Raw genomic sequence first — 18,353 nt, forward strand, 5'->3', positions numbered from 1 at the left:
TTAGGCAAGGTAATAAATTACCTAAAGAATAATATATCTAAGAATTTTTTCAGTTTTTTGGGGGGCAATTCCGCAGTCTATCATAACTCATAACATTACACATTTTTATGACATTAATGATCGACAAAAATAATGATCTATCTTGGTGCAATCAATTAAGACATAATTATCCTTTTAATTTATTTAATTTTTGGGATATAAGTTTTAGGCTTCCAAGATAAATAGTTAAGCAAAAATTGCACAAGATGTGCTTTTAATATCAGAACTAAATATATTTATCTGGAAGTTGATTACATTCAAGAACTTACTACTACATAACATCATGAGAGAGATTTACTTAGGTGGGAAATTAGCATATATCTTATAATCCATCACTTAAATAAGATTGCCCAACTCATTAAATAAGAGTGTTAATACTAAGATCTATGTAAATTTTGTTTGTTATCTTTAACAGAAGAGTGCTAATCTCTTTTTTGTGCTATTAAGTTTTGAAATCCTTAACTGAAAAAGTAGTGATGTATTTTTCTATTAGTTTCTTTAAAAGAAGTTTTAAGACTAATTATAGTTGTATTATTTTACTTTGTAAAAATTTCAGCCTTAACAACCTAATATAAAAGAAAAAAAAAGGTCATTACATAGTAGTTCATATGAAAGCCATAAACAAGCATTTGCATGAATAAATTAATAAGCTCATTTAACAGTTCATTCTTATGATTATCAATTGCCACATAGATATGATATTATTCTCAGGAAACCTTCACTAATAAAATTTTGAGCATTAATTCTCAGCTTATAACAATCAAATATCACCATATTCAAATTAAGACTTCGTTTGGGACGGAATTTTTTGGTACTAGGAAGCTGCTTTAAGAAGCAATAAAAAAGCCGTCCCAAACGAAAATGGCTTTATGAAAGGTTATTGAAAAGTACCTTAAGTATCTCATATGGTTTGTGGTCACTCAATCACACCAGAAATATTGCTGATAAGCTGTTGGGCTTCAACAACAAGCCTCTTAACCACTTCAGCAGCTGGAAGAATCTCCTTAATAAGCTCAACCCCAGCGCCAGCATACATCACCATGCTTTCTATGTCCCCAATTGTTGTGGCATTCGGAACAGTGCCAGCAAAGCGTCTTATCTCTTTTGTCTGTCAAACAGAAAATATAGGAGTTTCAGAAATAAGCAGCCCAACTTCAAATGATAACTGGTCCATGCAGCACATCTTAGCCTCTGTTGATTAGAAGCTAAGGATACCAACTAAGTTATATTGAATCTAGACTTTGCATATGCTATGTATGTGAATTTGTGATTAAATTTGTTAAAAGGACCCAAAATAGTGATAACTACTTCTACCACATGCACACAAAAGAATGAAAAACCTGATTGAAAAAGGAAACTGGATATAGACGTATCGAAGTAAAACAGTAAGATATTATCTGCTGGAATGTGAATGTTCCAAGCCATCAGAACAACTTCGACAAAGAAATCTGTGTATAAAGTACTGAATATGCACTTTTTTCTTTTATTTATTTATTTTGGAAGGGGCGGAGAAATATTGGTGAGAACAGAAGATCAAATATATTAAGGCTTCGTTTGGGACGGTTTTCTTGATGCTTCTTAAAGCTGCTTTCTAATACAAAAATTTAAATTTTTGTAATAAAAAGCTGCTTTAAGAAGCAGCGAGAAAGTCGTGCCAAATGAAGCCTAAATGAAAGAAAACGTTTAGTTACAGCATAAGGACAAAGAAAGAGCATATATATTACAAACAGGAACAGTTCATTCTTATGATTATCAATTGCCACATAGATATGATATTATTCTCAGGAAACCTTCACTAATAAAATTTTGAGCATTAATTCTCAGCTTATAACAATCAAATAGCACCATATTCAAATTAAGACTTCGTTTGGGACGGAATTTTTTTTGTACTAGGAAGCTGCTTTAAGAAGCAATAAAAAAGCCATCCCAAGCGAAAATGGCTTTATGAAAGGTTATTGAAAAGTACCTTAAGTATCTCATATGGTTTGTGGTCACTCAATCACACCAGAAATATTGCTGATAAGCTGTTGGGCTTCAACAACAAGCCTTTTAACCACTTCAGCAGCTGGAAGAATCTCCTTAATAAGCTCAACCCCAGCGCCAGCATACATCACCATGCTTTCTATGTCCCCAATTGTTGTGGCATTTGGAACTGTGCCAGCAAAGCGTCTTATCTCTTTTGGCTGTCAAACAGAAAATATACAAGTTTCAGGAATTAGCAGCCCAAATTCAATGATAACTGGTCCATGCAGCACAATAAAAATCAATAAAAATCATATGTAGATCCTCCTTATTCTCTCCACAGTCTATACTTCTCCATCAAACCTCTCAATAAATGTATAGCTTCCATAGTAGACCTACCTTGCATGAATCCAAATTGATTTTGAGAAACATTAGTGTCACGCTGCAACCTATGCTCCATAACTCTCTTCCGTAATTTTAAAGTATGACACATGAATTGAATACTTTTAAAAAAATCTTTAAATAATTGATAACTTTATTTCAAATAAAATTATTATTAGGTACAAAATTAGAGAAAAAAAATAAAAAATTATTTTCTTATAATGATATTATCATATACACCAAATAAATTTGATATCTTCATTTTTCCTAATCATATGTAATATTATGAATTTCACAAAAATAATAGAATATATCGTTTTCCAAATAATTATCTTGAGTAAATCACCACATACAATAAATATATGAGAGTCTACGCAATTAACAATTTAACATCAACAAGAGGTTGTAATAAGTAAAAAACTAAGGCAAGTATTATGGTTGAGTGAAAAAGAAAGACATCAATGCATTATGGTTTGGCCACCAATATGCCTACGCTCACTTCCAAAATCCTCTCAGGTTTTTACACTATTCTGATATTCTCTCATTTGCTACCATAAGGAAAAAAGGCCTATGTTCTTCACGGATAATAAAAAATCCACAATAATTAGACTCAAAGCAAAAAATACCCTACTACTAGCATAACCCGCTATTTAATCAGTATTCAATTCAAGACATCAAATTGGATTATATTGAACACAAGCTGCTATGTAACCAAGCACTTTTTAAACTCTTTTAAATCCAAAAGCTTTTTCTAAAGAACAGCAAAACAAAGCTCTCAAAAGCCACATATTTAAAATTGAAAATGTTAATTTTGTAGGAAAATATAATTTGGAGAAGGAATAAATTCTCTCTTAAGGTTTGCAAATTTTGAAATCTCATCAAAGTAACTGGATACATCCATAGGAATATAATAGAATAATCATTAGTCTTCCAATCAACCAAATCATTAATTAATGCTAATTAAAAATTCAAATTCAAATCTAGGGGTTGATTATACATTGCAATCATGATCATATAGCACGATCGGTTCAAAAATATGATCAAACTATCAATTCATTCAAAATATGTAATTTAATAAATTAAATTAGGAAACCTATTATACAGTGCGATAAGCATTGTACGATAAGATTAGTTTAAATTTTATATAACATAATAATATAAATTGATTATGCAAATCATATAACATGAACATAAGATAAATTTTTATCCAAGAAAAAGGGAGCGTTTCTTCCAATTGTTTGCCCACATTTGACATGAGCAGCTAGAACTGTCATAAAGTTTTGCACCTTTTGTTTAACGTAATCTTCTATTCTCATTTGTTTAAAGATTTTGAAATTTCTATTAATCTTTTTTTTTTTTAATTCTACCAATAGAAATGTATTTTTTTCATTATCATTTCAAACATCAAATAGCCATCCAATGTGTAATCTACCTCTGACATTGTCAGACCCATACCTAGAGTGAATTAAATGAAAAGAGTCAACAATGAGATATGCATCAAAGATGAAACAAATAATATTATTAAATAGAGAAATCAATTGAGAGCATTAAAAGGGATATCAATAGAGAGCTTCGATGAAGAGTATTGATGGAAATCAATGATTGCCAGGAGCAAAAAACATAAAAGATCAAGAGAGAAGTAGAGAACAACAGTGATATCACTGCAATATAACAATTGTGCTTGAATAAGGTATGCATAAGCTGAAGTGCAAAGGCAAGGAGGTAGAGGTCCAGTATATCTTTGTGAAAACAAGTACGAGCAGTAGATGTGCAATGAGATATTGAAAATTCTATTAATATTTTTTTTTTATTCTACCAATAGAAATGTATTTTTTCATTATCATTTCAAACATCAAATAGCCATTCAATGTGTAATCTACCTCTATATTGTCAGACCCCTACCTAGAATGAATTAAATGCATAAAGTCAACAATGAGATAATGCATCAAAGACGAACAAATAATATTATTAAATAAAGAAATCAACTGAAAGCATTAAAAGGGATATCAATAGAGAGCTTCGATGAAGAGTATTGATAGAAAGCAATGATTTTCAAGAGGAACATCAAACATAAAAGATCAAGAGAGAACAACAGTGATAGGCCATTGCAATATAACAATTGTGCATAAGGGATGAATAAGCTGAAGTGCAAAGGAAAGGAGGTAGAGGTCTGTGAAATCAAGTATTTCCTATTCACTTTTACAACAACTCTCAAGACAAACTGCTGTCCACAGCAGGAAAACAGCCCAAAACTGAGGAAAAACGGAGAAAAACTGCAGGAAACGTGGAGAAAAGACTTGTATTTTACTAATAGATGTAAGGAAAATAGCAAAGATACAAGGATCCTCTATTCGAGAGGAGGATCGCGCTCTCCCAATCTCTAGAATTCGATCTAGAGCCCTAGCCACCAAAGAAGAACAAGAAAACTCCAAGCAAATTTCACATAACCCTAATCTATCCTTTTCTCCCTACTTAATGCATAAAATTCAAAAATAACATAAAAGGACTTAATTGCCCTTGCTTCCACTCCTTTTGGCTCCAAGATTCAATTTGAAAAACAAGTGGACCCCACCTATTCCCTCCCTGCTGTTTCCGCCGGCTCCCTTGCCGGTTCCGCCGTTTTCCTTCTCCCGTAAACGAACAGAGCCGGCCCAATGGATTGGGCCGGCTGGACCGGTCTAACAGTCTGGCATATCTTTGTGAAAACAAGTACGAGCAGCAGATGTGCAATGATAGAAGAGGTGGAGTTGATGTAGTGAAATCATCATACTGCAATGGGAATAACAATGGTGTACACATCAGTGTCTCTAAGATCTAGTGCTTGCACTTATTGATAGTGATTCTTTCAAGTTTAAGATCTTCATTTACATGTGTGAATCAAAGAACATGTCCTATCATAGCTTGAACTTGATCATGTTGGGCATCAAGTGGTGGGAGCATAGCCGAGCAATATCGACAACAATGAGGTATTGAAGTAGTGTCAGTTGTTGAGGCTTGATTAGGATATAAAGGAAGTCACCAGCAAGATCATAGGCATGGGTTAGAAGTTCTAGAGTGAATGATAATGGCCCTCACAAAAGTGACACACGTGCATTGAATTTAGACATTGGGAAGGTCGAGGCTTTAGGCATGGAGTCCAATGTAGAAGCTTATTAGTTTAAATCAAGAAATAAATACAAAGATAACTAGGGTCAACTGCTGATATTAGCAACAACTCCAATGAGCTATATAAGTTAGCCTAAGAACGCATTGTGAATTGTTCTTTGATCGGTGCTCTAGCAACCTACTAGTGATGACAACATGTGTGTATCAAAAAAGCAACGATAATAGAAATGATATTTTGCGAAAGTATAGAGATCGGCAAATGAAAGGGATAATGGCCTTGAGGTGATGAATGTGGATACTTTGAAAGAAAGTAAAGACCACAATGAATTTGGCTCTAACAAAATGTTAAGGGAAAGAATTGTAAGGGAATATATCTTATTTTATTGTCTTACTAGTGCAAACACATGTGCCAATATTTAGACAATATCAGAGAATAATAAAAGGAGGATATCCACAATAATGAAGAAATATAGAAACAAAAATAGTGTATATTCTAAATATATTAAACCTGACCATATTGAACATCAGGTGGTTGATTCAATCAAGCAATCTTAACAAATACTAATCATAGAAGCCATGATGGTTGTTGATACCTGATCGAGTATGAAGATGGTTAAGGAAGAGTTGATGAGGACATTTGAGGACATTTGGGTTAGATGTGCTAGAGTGCATGGTGACTGCCTGCGCAGAAGCTAATTAAGAGCACTATGTTTAGATACTGGGAAGGCGGAGAATTGTACATGGGAGTCTAGCCTAGTAGCTCATGAATTCTAGAAAGGGAATAGAGCGCAAAGACAACTAGGATCCATTTGTGATCTCAACAGCTACTCCAAAAACTATTGCAGGGAGCTATAAAAATTAGCCTAAGAAATTATTGGGAATTGATACTTGATCGACTCCAGCAAATGGCATTGATGCTCACATGTCTGGATCGAAGAGTAATTGCAACAAAGGATGGAGGTTTGCCAAAGGCATAGAGATTTGCAAGTGAAATGTTATGGTAACCATTGAGACAATGAACGTGACTGGTCCAAAGAAAATAGACGATCAAAGTGAAGTTGGCTCGCATCTAATATTAGAAGAGAGAAAAAACTGTAACGAATCATCTCCTTATTAAATTATAATGAACTACATCTCTATTGAATTTTCTTACTTCTACAAAAATATATGCGCCTATTTACAGGGAAGAGAAGATGCTAATAAACTTATGATAAAAAGGAATATCACAATAATAAGGAATATAACAATAATGAATATGGTAGATTCTTACCCGTCAGCAGGAATTCCTCTCCTCTACCTGGGACCACCAATGAGCTGCACCGTACAGCCGTACCACACCCAAGGATGGGCTTTCTATTGGTGCTTGGAAATGTGGTGACTAGAAGAGGAAAAGGCAAAACCAGGAGTAAGAAAGATCAAGTTACCACACAACCTCCTAAAGACCAAGGTACTCGGCAACCTGTTGAGCCTCCTATCCAATTCTCAGCCGAGAAGTTACAGCAATTGGAAAAAACTTCTTATAGGATCGTGAACTTTCGCAAACAACAACCAAGAATGTCCAAGTCTCGCTTAGACAGAGAGCTCCTCCGACTTGGGTCTTTAAGTTCATTAGCAACCTCCACGAGGAAGAGGAAGAAAACTTCTACAGATTCCACAGGCAAGGACTTGGTCCCCTCAAGTGTTTAAGAAGTGACCTCTTCTCATTTGTTTGTATTGGGTTTTGTTGTGCAATACAAACTAATGAAGGTCTCCTCCTTCTCACTTGAGGGGTTTTCTTTCTGTTTATTTGACATTTGTTTGCGGCTTGGTTTGGAGTGCTTTACTAGTTGTAGTCCTTCCCCTTTTGTCTTTGGGAAGTGGCAATCTTTCCCTTACCAGCATCTGTTAATCTGACAGGGAAAAATTAGGAAATTTTAAATATAACAGCGTGTGAATTTACAATGAACGTTTATAATTCAAGACCACGAAAATTTTAGTTGTGCCATGGGGACAAACCTTCCCATGGACTGTTGAATGGCCTATAACTGGCTGGTTATCCTCATTCTCTTTAGCTGGTAGATGCCTCCAATCATTGAAAAAAGGTGTCTCCAATACACGCTGTGGAGCATTGGGCCACCTTGAACGTCCGAAAACATTTGTGTACTCAGTTTTTTCATACTCAACAAGCTTTCTTTTGTATAAAGGATGGGCAAAACTTTCAATTGTGGCAACAAACCTGTAAACAAACTATCATTTATGAATAGGAATTGTTACTTTAGTATCCAAGCATATTAACATGAGGAGCATAGCAAATACCTAGTTCCAAGACAAACACCATGAGCTCCAAGGGCAAGTGTAGCAACATAACCACGACCATCTACTATACCACCTGCGGCAATCACCGGAATACTTCGATTAACTGCCAAATCCACTATTCTCGGTATAAGTGTTATTAATCCCTCCTGACAAAAAGGAATGAACCTTCAATAAAAGTAATACAGAAGTTTATCTCGCAAAACTAATAAACACAAGAATAACTATTTCTCCTAGTGCTTTTAGCAAGCATGCAAATAACATAATCTAAACACAAAATTATGATAGTTGCAATGCAGTCATCTTCTTAACATTAATTTTTATCATGGATGTTCCAAAATGCTAAAAAAAATTTACTTTTCTCCAAGCCATCGACATAAAGAATAACCAGTTTTTAAACAACAAAAATGTTGTACCTAGTAGTATTGTGTGGAATCTGATTGTGTCAATCAATAATGTTGTACTGCTTCTTCGGACCTCAATTATATCGGTTGAGCTCACTAGGAGGTTTTAGGGGGTCCTCTCCCTACATGGATTCCAAGGCTTTGCACAATTTTTTTTCAAACAACCTTACAGCATTGCGACGTTGTGTATACAAGCATCGCGGCCTGTATAGTTTGCTTGGAAACAGATAGAGAGCGGAGCGTTGCGGTGGTCTAAACCCCAGCGCTGTGGCATTGTCAGGAAGACAGAAGACAAAGAGCTAAGCACCGCGGCCCTCCAAACTTGGCGCCGCAGTGCTGCGAGACAAACTGGTAGTTTTATTTCTCATTTTTCGTGCGAGTTGTGCCCCTTGATAGTTTATGTCAGATTCTCTTTGTTTATTTTGTAAGAGAACAGTGCAACGGCGAAGAGAGACGAGAGAGCGAGAGAGAAGAGAGATAAGTACTATTTCTCACAAATATTCATAATGAATTTCTTGGTGTGGTGTGGCTCCGTGGTTTTTTCTAATTTCGGATTTTTTCACGTTAAATCATGGTGTTCTTTCTTTCCGCAAAACTTTCTCCTTTTTGTTTCTATTCACTGCGTAGTTTACTTCCCCAACAATACCTAAGACTTAATAAAAACTAAAAAGTTTCCTCCATCCATAAGCTGATACATAAATCATTCCTACTGGGTGTCATAGTGTTTACAAATTAAAATATTAAACAAAAAGATAGAAAAGTGAAAAAAAGTGAAAGACATGAAGAGAAGGGTATCAATGCCTTGGGAGAATTGCAGCCTACTACTTTGCCCATTATATACTATGCAGCTGTCAAACTATTAGAGTAAAGCATTCTAGTGTTTACATAAAAGTATAAAATTATAGTTCTGATTGACAAATTAAGTTTATGTCATTAGATGGAATTAATATGGAATAAAATTGAAAATTTTAAATATGGAGAATTATTTTGATTTTATGTCAAAATGCTCGAGCATAACAGCAACTTGCATTTACAAAAATTGAGAAAGGAGTAGACATCAAATAATTCTCTTAATGATTTTCATGAACTTGAAGGGCATGTTATAGTACCAAGGCCCTTAATATGGTGAATGTTAAGTTTGCCTCAACATTATTGTATCCAATAAACTCATTAGCGAAATTATATTTCACAGCATCAAGATATGTTGCCTAAGATCTTGATAAAGCAATTTAGATAAGACTAGTGCTAATTGGATGGATACCTTTTATAGTTACATTTGTTGGTGGATTTTTTCTCATGGTAAACTAATTGAGGAGACCTATAGCTTTAATTATCTAAGTAAGAGGACAAAATGAGATGAGGCTATATTTAAAGCAGTTTTTTTGGAGTATTGTGCATTCTTATGTATCTCACAGTGCAAATTTAAAATAATTTTATGGCCCTTCCTTCATAACAAATAGTTGGAAACATGTATAGTATAGAATTTTCTTATTCATTGTCTGTTCAGGAAAAGATGACACTACGCCACGAACCTTGGTCTCTCAAGCCTAAGGTCCCTTTTTTTCCCGAGATAGATTAGATTTTAAATTAACCAAATTTCTCCTGATGATCGGTTTTAGGGTTTATTTAATTCTGAGGTTCCACTTCATATAAGTGCAAGCCCTCATAATTAACTATCCCTCCTAATGCGTAGAAGATAACTCTTGATTAAGGATGAATTGATGTTTAGACATACAACAATTTTAAATTTTGGTTGTTGGGATGGAGGTAAACTCGATCAAGATCACATGGTTCCAGTTTAGACGAGCAACAGGTAAGGTTTTAGTTTACCAACACTAACAATCATTGATTGTAGTGTCCAGAGAATCTGATTAGCAATCATTGGTTGCCTCCTCTTAAGGATCCCTAGTAAACTAAAGTGGATAGAAGTAGGTTATTTGGTTTGGATTGGGACACGCGGCTCCGCTTAGAAGTTGCCCGTAGTTTAGATTTAGATTGAGACTTGCAACTCCGTTTAGGAGTTAACTGTATGTTTGAATTTGGGTCAGGACTTATAGCTTTCATTAAAAGTAGCCCATATGGTAAGTCTTACGACATAACTTAGAAGTGGACCATATAGCATATCTTACAGCTTCATTTAAAAGTGGCCCATATAACGGGTTTTACAACTTCACTTAGAAGTGGCCCGTATAGAGGGTCTTACAACCTCTATTAGAGGTAGTCCAGGTTATTAGGAATGTGTTATTTGTTCTTAGAAATTTTTTCCTAACACCCTGATTAAAGTGGGACTTACGGACTCCAATAGAGGTGGCCCGGGTTATGAGGGATTTATGGTTAGGCTATTTTTACCTAGAGATTTCCCTAAAGTTGGATTTACGACTTCTATTAGAAGTTGTCGGTGAAGTTTAGGTGTTTACTGCTTCACTTAGTAGATTTACTTTGTGAAATAGTTATCAATAGTTTTTACTATTTCTATTATAAGTGACCTATAGGGCTTAGAATAGTGAGGACATAGTTTTACGCACTTCATTGCCTAGATATCGGTATTAGCGTCTTGTTTTACTTACCGTAACAGCTTTAATTTCAGTACTAGCACTTTTTACTAGTTTTGCTTCAGTACCAGCCTTGCCTACAGTAGTAGCTTTGCTTCTTTCAAACACTAGTTTTGTTCTTCACAGTGCTAATTTTGTTCTTTTTGGTACTAGTTTTATTCTAACAGTACTAGTTTTGTTTTACCAATACCAGTTTTGTTTTACCAGTACTAGTTTTATTTTAGTATACTGAACTGATGATGCAATCTAGGTTCTAAAACAAGTAGGAAAACACTAGGAATGCAAATGAAAAAACTCTCATTCAATATAATATAAACAAACACAAATATTGGAAACTAAGTAGGAAACAAAACTTAGAAAATTGTTGGGAAGACATATGAAATAACCAAACAAATATATTAAAATACCCTCAAAACAGCCTTAAAAGGACACCTCACATGCAAATCCCGAAAATAGGGAAAGATGCTCAAAAGAAAAATCAAACTAGTAGTTCGCCACAGAAATTTAGATCCAATTCAACCAACACTCCTCTAGCAAATACTAGCAAAATAGGGCTCAATAACATCATTCAGCTCACAACTTTTTTGAGAAGAAAGATACAGGTGGAAGGATAACCGTGGAGAGAAGACCGAGAATCATAACAAGGATTAAGAAGAAGATAGCTCGCAAGTTTAAAAGAAACCCTCGGGTTTGAACTTGTATTCACCAAAAACAAACTTTTCCAATGGCAACTCATACACTATTTATAGAAGAAAAAAGGGGAAATAACATTTAATATCCCATATAGATGTGCCACCAAAACAGCCACTAAAACCCCTCCAAATCAGCTCATACATTGAGAAGTCAAAGCAAGCAGCATAGGGATCAGCAAGGGGAAAAATCGAGTAGCCAGCAGCAGGGAAACCAAGAAAACAAAATGGAAAATGAGTATCCAGCAACAGGGAAACCGAGCAGCCACATGGAGAAAACAAACAGCCACCATGGGAAGCCCAAATTTCTACATGGGAACACCAAACAACCATATGGGGAAACCAAACAGCAGCAGAGATTTGAGGAGACACAATAAAAAGAACACCAAATGGAGTGAAACTACCTAAAAGCATCAAGCCCAAGCATGATCATGGGTTCTTCTCCAGCATAGGGTAATACAAATCTCTGTTTAAAATTGCGCAATAAGAGGCGCGCCTTGAGACGCGCCTCTGTGCAATTTGACCCAAAAATGCCTTGAGGCTTACGCAATTCCTCTCCTGGCAGAGGCGTATGCCTCACCTGGTCTGAGGCGTACACCTCATAGAACCGGCCCCACCCACTTAAAATGAGGCATTTTCTCCCCTTAATCCTGCACGGCTTCCAGGTTATCCCGAAATTTTCCTTCCTGCAGCCTGTGTTCGCGAAGCAGAGGGGTTCCTACACGGTCGGCTTCCCTTCCCGCCACCTCTCCCGTCGGCGCCGCCTCTCTCCGACGAACTTGAAGTGTCCGGCCGCCCTCTAGTTGTACTTCACAATCAATTTTAGGTATTTTTTTTAGTTTAGGGCTAGATTTTTCAAGTGAAAGAAAATCTAGGGTTTTTTATTTTTTAAATTTTTTGTGTTTTTGGATTTTTAAATTCTTATTTATGCAATTCTGCGTCCGTGAGGCTTACGCCTCACACCGCCTCGAGGCTTACGCATCGCCTCACGGACGAAAATCGCCTCGAGGCTTAATTACGCAATTTTAAACCTTGATACAAATAAAAAGAAGCATAAAGTCTAAAACATAGAAAAATAAAAACATCCAAACATAGAAAGATTAAAAAACATATAATGATAATTATTGATTCCATCAACTGATGCTTTGTTTGTTTACCAAAAGGTAAATTGTGCTTGCAACTATTTGATGAGTTTGGAAATACAGGCTACTACCAAGGAAAAAACCGTAAGCCCGCTACATGGGCTACTTTCAATGAAAGTCATAAATCCCGACCCAAATCCAAACATACGGGCAACTCCTAAACGGAGCCGCAAGACCCAACCTAAATCTAAACTACGGACAACTCATAAGCGGGGCCGCAAGTCCGAACCCAAACCAAATCAACCTACATCCATCCACTTCAAAATTTACTCTGAATGCTGAGAGGAGGCAACATAAGTCTGCTAATTAAATTTCTTGGACACTACAATCAACGGTTGTTAGTGTTGGTAGATTGAAACCTACAACATACCCGGGACGATGGAATAATGGGATCTTGATCAGGTTTACCTCCATCCCCACAACCAAAATTAAAATAGTTACACATCTAAAAATCGATTCATCCTAAATTAAGAGTTCTATTTTACATGTTAGGAGAGGTAATTAACTATGAGGGCTTACACTCATAGGAAGTGGAACCTTAGAACTAAATAACTCTAATGCCGATCATTGGGGGAAATCTAGTTAATTTAAATTATAATCTACATCGGGGGAAAATGAGACCTAAAGCTTGTGAAAGCAGGGTTCATGCCGTCCTGAGCGAACATTCACTTATCTCAAAAGATTTGAAGATCCCCTTTTTGGTAGATTTTGTAAATATTTGGGGAAGACAGAATCCTTTCGCACTATTTATTTGCACATATGTAAGGCAATGGCTCATTTTTTAGGATGTAGGCTACAATCAAACAACATAAATCTTGATGGTTTATGAAAAATTATTTGCTATTTCCTTTGTGAATCCATAAAATGTGATCTTGGTAGGCACTTTAGTGTGAAAAATCATAAGCTGGGTTCACTTAATTGAACAATCATTTGATCTTGCAACTTGAATTAGAGCAACTTATTATAACATACTAGTATCAAAGCCTAATGAAAAGAACTTTAATAGCTCAAATAATTATAGGAATTGGAGAGCCAACTACTTGTATGATGCTCCAAAAAGAACTTCTAAAGGCACATAATGTTTGAGGCTCTAGGTAAGAAGAATTTGGAAAAGAAAGCTCCCACGACAATCCATTTATGATTATTTAAAGAAGACGTGAAGACGACAACAACAAAAGAGTATTGGCTTAAGCTAGATTCTTCGTAAGGTGAGTATCATTTTGGTCCTTTAGATCTAGTTTCATGCTTTATATCTATTAATAATCTCAAAACTGTCAACTTTAGCCCTTAGCATCTTTTAAAATTTCATTATGATCCCTTGGCTAGGTTTCTAGTCAACATAAAGGTCTATTTTTGTCGATGGCATAAATAATTCATAGATTTAATTGATACTACATTTTTAACTTAAATTTGAAATAAATTTATTTATAATGAACAAAATACCTTGATGGTAAATATTTTATATTGTTATATAACTAAGTCATTGTCCAACGAGGTTAAGCACCACATGCTGTCGACATCAAGAAGAGGAAGAAGAATATGAGAGGAAGAAGAAGAAGAAAAACCTATATGAAGTATGACCTAAACATATTGGGGATCAAATAGGATGATTTTTAATCACAGAACAATGTGAAGTGTGGCCCAAAGCCTGAGGGACTTGCATGATATTTACTTCTTTGTAGATGACCCAAAACCTCTCCAACAAATTCTATTTGAAAGATAGCTTATACTTGCTTCACAAGCAAAAAGACATGCATATTAATTCTATCTTAATCAATTAAATTACAACATATTAAGGATTTAAGAAGTTAAAACATTAAGATTAATAATGAGTATCAAATTTTATAAATATTATGTTCTCTACCTCCCTTCCGTAAGTATTATGTTACAATCATATTATGATAGTAATCCAATTAGCTTAAAATATGCAAGATTTCACTTCTATTTAAATTGTGTTGCTAAGCTTAATTAAGGGTTTAGGAGACGGTCAACATGCTTATGGTTTGTTGGTTATGGCAAACTAACTGTAAAAGGCAAAGACCAATGAAATTATTGTATTTGGACTGAATGAACCACATCAAAAAATATATATTATAGTATGGAGATAAATATGGTTCAAAAAATTTGACCTAAGAGGATGTGGGCAAATAGAACAGAAGTAAAAGAAAATAATAAAAATATTCAACAGGAAAATTACTGTTAAAGAGTTGGGAAATAAAAGGATGGGGGTGTAGGTGGATGTAATTAATAATCAACAGACAGGCATACAAAATGAGGTGGGCTTGTTAGGAAAATTTGAAAATTCTCTCACTACCAAATAATTATATCAGCAGGCTAATTAATATACAATTAGTTCTTTGAATGAATCTATAATTAGATTATTAATAAATATCCTAATTTGCAAAGTTTTTGTTTACAATTACCAAAAAAACAAGCAATTGCTTTATTAATTGGCATAATACCTGGCCAAGAACATGCCCCCCTGCTTCACGACTTTGAACAATAAGGGCATCAACACCAGCATCAATGGCTTTGCGTGCATCTTCTACACAACCAACCTGGTTCGACAAAGAGGAAAGGGAAGATTACAAGATTTCTTATGGAGAATTGGGAGGATATGCTAGTAAATTAAGTGGTTTCAAATTTAAAAAAAAAAAAAAACAAACAAACACTTTAAGCTTATCGCCAATTATAAATAGTTAGTTATAGTTATCAGTAGAAAAATCAGAGAAAAATACACGTATTTTCCAAATTTGTACAAGGTTAATCAGACAACCTTAGAACGAACACACACATCTTTATCACAGCAAAAATAATAATAAGTTGCAATGCAGAAACTTAAGAAACTATATACACAAACGTAAGAGAAGAATAAATATCTATAACTAGCGCAATATGCAGAAAATAACTAAAGGATCTTGGTTAAATTTGGGGCAATTGCTCGGTTCACAAAGCATAGCTATAGCAAAAAACGATAAAGAATATTAGAATATCGATAGTAGACAAAAAATTTAGTAAAATGTCTTTCTTTTGAATTCATCATCATACAGGAAAAATTCATGTTAAGTAAGATGAGAAGTTGAACTGAGAATGACAAATATCAAACAAAACCATTATATTTTAACATTTCATAAATTAATGTACCATCTACAGAGTCAGAAACCAAGACACTTTAGTTACAACGAAAATTGGAATAAATGACATTAGTATATTATGAAGCTTGGACACCTCTGAAGATGTATCAAACAAGAATCCAACAGGACCCACACATCCAATACTCATAACACTCTTTAGAACGACTAATTTTAAGCCAAGGAGTATCATATGCATTAAATTAGTCATATATCCCCTCTCCTTTACAAAGGAGGAAAAACTAACTTTAAGAAAAGTATAGATTTAATTCTTAATTAAGGAGAGTGTGAAAATTGTACAAAACAGGATTGCAGGTTGTACTGAAAAGACCTCAACACAAGCTAAAGTAATGAACTTGATATGGGAGATGGAAATTGGAAGACAAGTCATCAAGATTTGGGCAGCAGAAATATATGACAATAGATGCCTAAAGTATAACATAACAAAGCAAATATTGATTCTATTCACGGATTAATGCTAAGAAAAGAAATCAAGATCCAAAGATTCATGACAAAGGAAATCAAAACCAAAAGATTATTTATATAGAATTATAGATAGATAGACCCATAGAGAGATAGATAGTAGATAGACCATGTCACCTACCTATAGAAAAGAACTGCATAAATGATTTAGAAAAAAAAATCAAAAGAACACTCACTTGATGAATGACCTTGACCCCTGCATCATGAGCCTCGGAAACAAGCTCCTTAGGGTAGTCACCCCACGACACTAGCAATACTGCAACCTTTTCCTCTAGTATAACCTTAATATTCTCCTTGTGGGGAAATGCCAGAACGACCCCTACTCCAAATGGTTTGCCTGTCAATGTTCTTGTTTTTTGAATCAGCTCCCTAACAAAATCAGGTGCCTCCTGCATATATTTTTTTCAATATTAGTCGTACTAACGAAATCAGCTGAGCATGTATTACTCAATAAAGGTAATCAGAGAAAATATGAATCAAACTAAAAAATACAAGCATGATAACAAATTCACAGAAGAAATGACAACTTCCTAAACTTTGATGAAAATTTTTAAGCAAGCAAATACAAGTGTATATTGTAAGACTGCAGGAACTAATCAAAGCAAATGAAATGGGAATGGGTTCTCTGCCTACCTTTCAATCAACAAAGGATCCGCCTAGCAGAAACTTCTCGAAACAAAATACTATAGAAAAAAAACATAACAAGGATTTAGGATTACCCAATCAGGAACTCGGAGAGTACCGAGGGCGCCAGCGTTGGCGACGGCTGCGACGAGCTCGGGGCCAGAAATGTCTGGGCCAAGAGGGCCCTGGATAATTCCATACTCGAACCCTAGAATCCCTCTCCAACCCATTGGCAGATCGACCTGATGATGAACAGAAAACCGTCCGATCAAAGAAGGTTAATATAGCTAGGAAAGCTCGCCAGCCGCTGCTGCACGTAAGTGCGGACGTCATGGACGCAGCGGCGGCGGCGCCTTTTTCGTTTTCCGCTGGGGTTGTGATCAGCCAGTAAGTGATTTTTGTCTGATTTCGGGCAGGCGCGAGCGGAGGTGGAATTTTTCTGAGTGAAAAAGGAAAAACATATATTTTTTAAAGTAATATTTAATTTAAGCTTCGTTTGAGATCACTTGTTTCCTACGCAACTCTCCTTGACCTATTGGTTGAGAGCTTAGGCTTTGCCTTAAATTATCTAAATTTCCCAAAAAAAAAGATCACTTGTTTCCTGCTATTCGAAGTAATTTTTTAATAAAAAATTAAAATTTGTTTATTAAAAATTTATTTTAAAAAAGTGATAAGAAAGTCGTCCCAAACGAAGCCTTAGTCTGAACCTTTTTTTTTAGGAATATGAATTTCATTAAAATAATGATAAACTAGATAAGACAATAGGGGCCGTTGTTTCGAGGGAAAAAATATTTTTTTTTTAAATCGGTTCGGACCGGTCGATTCAACCAGTTCAACTGTGAGCTGGTCGGACATCCTGTCCTATCAAATGTCAAAACTGTGATTGAGTGGAACCTCACATGACTGTAGCAAAATCGCGGTTGAATCGATCGGCAGATTGGAAGAGTTCGAAGAGAACCGCATGGTCTTAAAATTAGGTATTATAGGCGGTTGATTCCGAATCGAATTGTGGTAATTATATGAACTATTTCTTAAACCCTAATTACTAATTCCATTCGATATTCACCTTCTATGTTCTCTCGTCCTCGATTCCGACTCCATTCCCGACTACCTCCCAAATCAAACGTCCATTTGTGAGCCACTGCCTGAGACGAAGGCCCCGTCGGAGCTAGTCGTATTCGCTGGCATCTCCTCTAGCCTCAATCCATACTCAGCCTCCTTCAAAACTATTTCTCACGCGGAATAATTGTATTCACTGGCATCTCCTCTTGTATCTTAATTTGTTCAATTCATTAAGCATTTGAGTTTTGATTTTATTTTCATCCATTTCACTGGCATCTTCTCTTGTATCTTAATTTATTAGTTTATGATTTTAGGATTTTGATTTTTCTTATAGAAAGGAAAAATAATTTGATAAGAGTGGTTTTAACTGGCTCTAGAAGCCCATTTTGAAAATTTTGTATAACCTAATGCTTGCCTTCATTGTGTGAAATCATTTGGAAGCATAAAGAAGCAAATCACATGTCAAAGGAAAAAAAATTGCTTCTTA

General features: G+C 35.2%; 1 protein-coding gene across 2 annotated transcripts; it reads right to left on the reverse strand.

The window, feature by feature from the left end:
• Positions 1–667: 667 nt before the first annotated feature.
• LOC110110380 (NADH:quinone reductase) lies at positions 668–17,235 on the reverse strand. 2 transcript variants are annotated; one of them, XM_020841822.2, is made up of 6 exons: positions 16,900–17,233; positions 16,357–16,569; positions 15,029–15,124; positions 7,783–7,928; positions 7,483–7,702; positions 668–1,147 (listed from the first exon to the last, which is right to left on the reverse strand). In XM_020841822.2, exons 1-6 carry the CDS (start codon positions 17,032–17,034, stop codon positions 956–958), a joined length of 1,002 nt encoding a protein of 333 aa, XP_020697481.1. In that variant the 5' UTR covers positions 17,035–17,233; the 3' UTR covers positions 668–955. The 2 variants fall into 2 exon arrangements, with proteins under 2 accessions (XP_020697481.1, XP_020697482.1); XM_020841823.2 differs by lacking the exon at positions 668–1,147 and adding an exon at positions 1,771–2,222 and having other exon boundaries at positions 16,900–17,235.
• Positions 17,236–18,353: the final 1,118 nt, after the last annotated feature.

Source organism: Dendrobium catenatum, unplaced genomic scaffold (genome assembly GCF_001605985.2).
Source record: "Dendrobium catenatum unplaced genomic scaffold, ASM160598v2 fragScaff_scaffold_853, whole genome shotgun sequence".
Taxonomy (NCBI): domain Eukaryota; kingdom Viridiplantae; phylum Streptophyta; class Magnoliopsida; order Asparagales; family Orchidaceae; genus Dendrobium; species Dendrobium catenatum.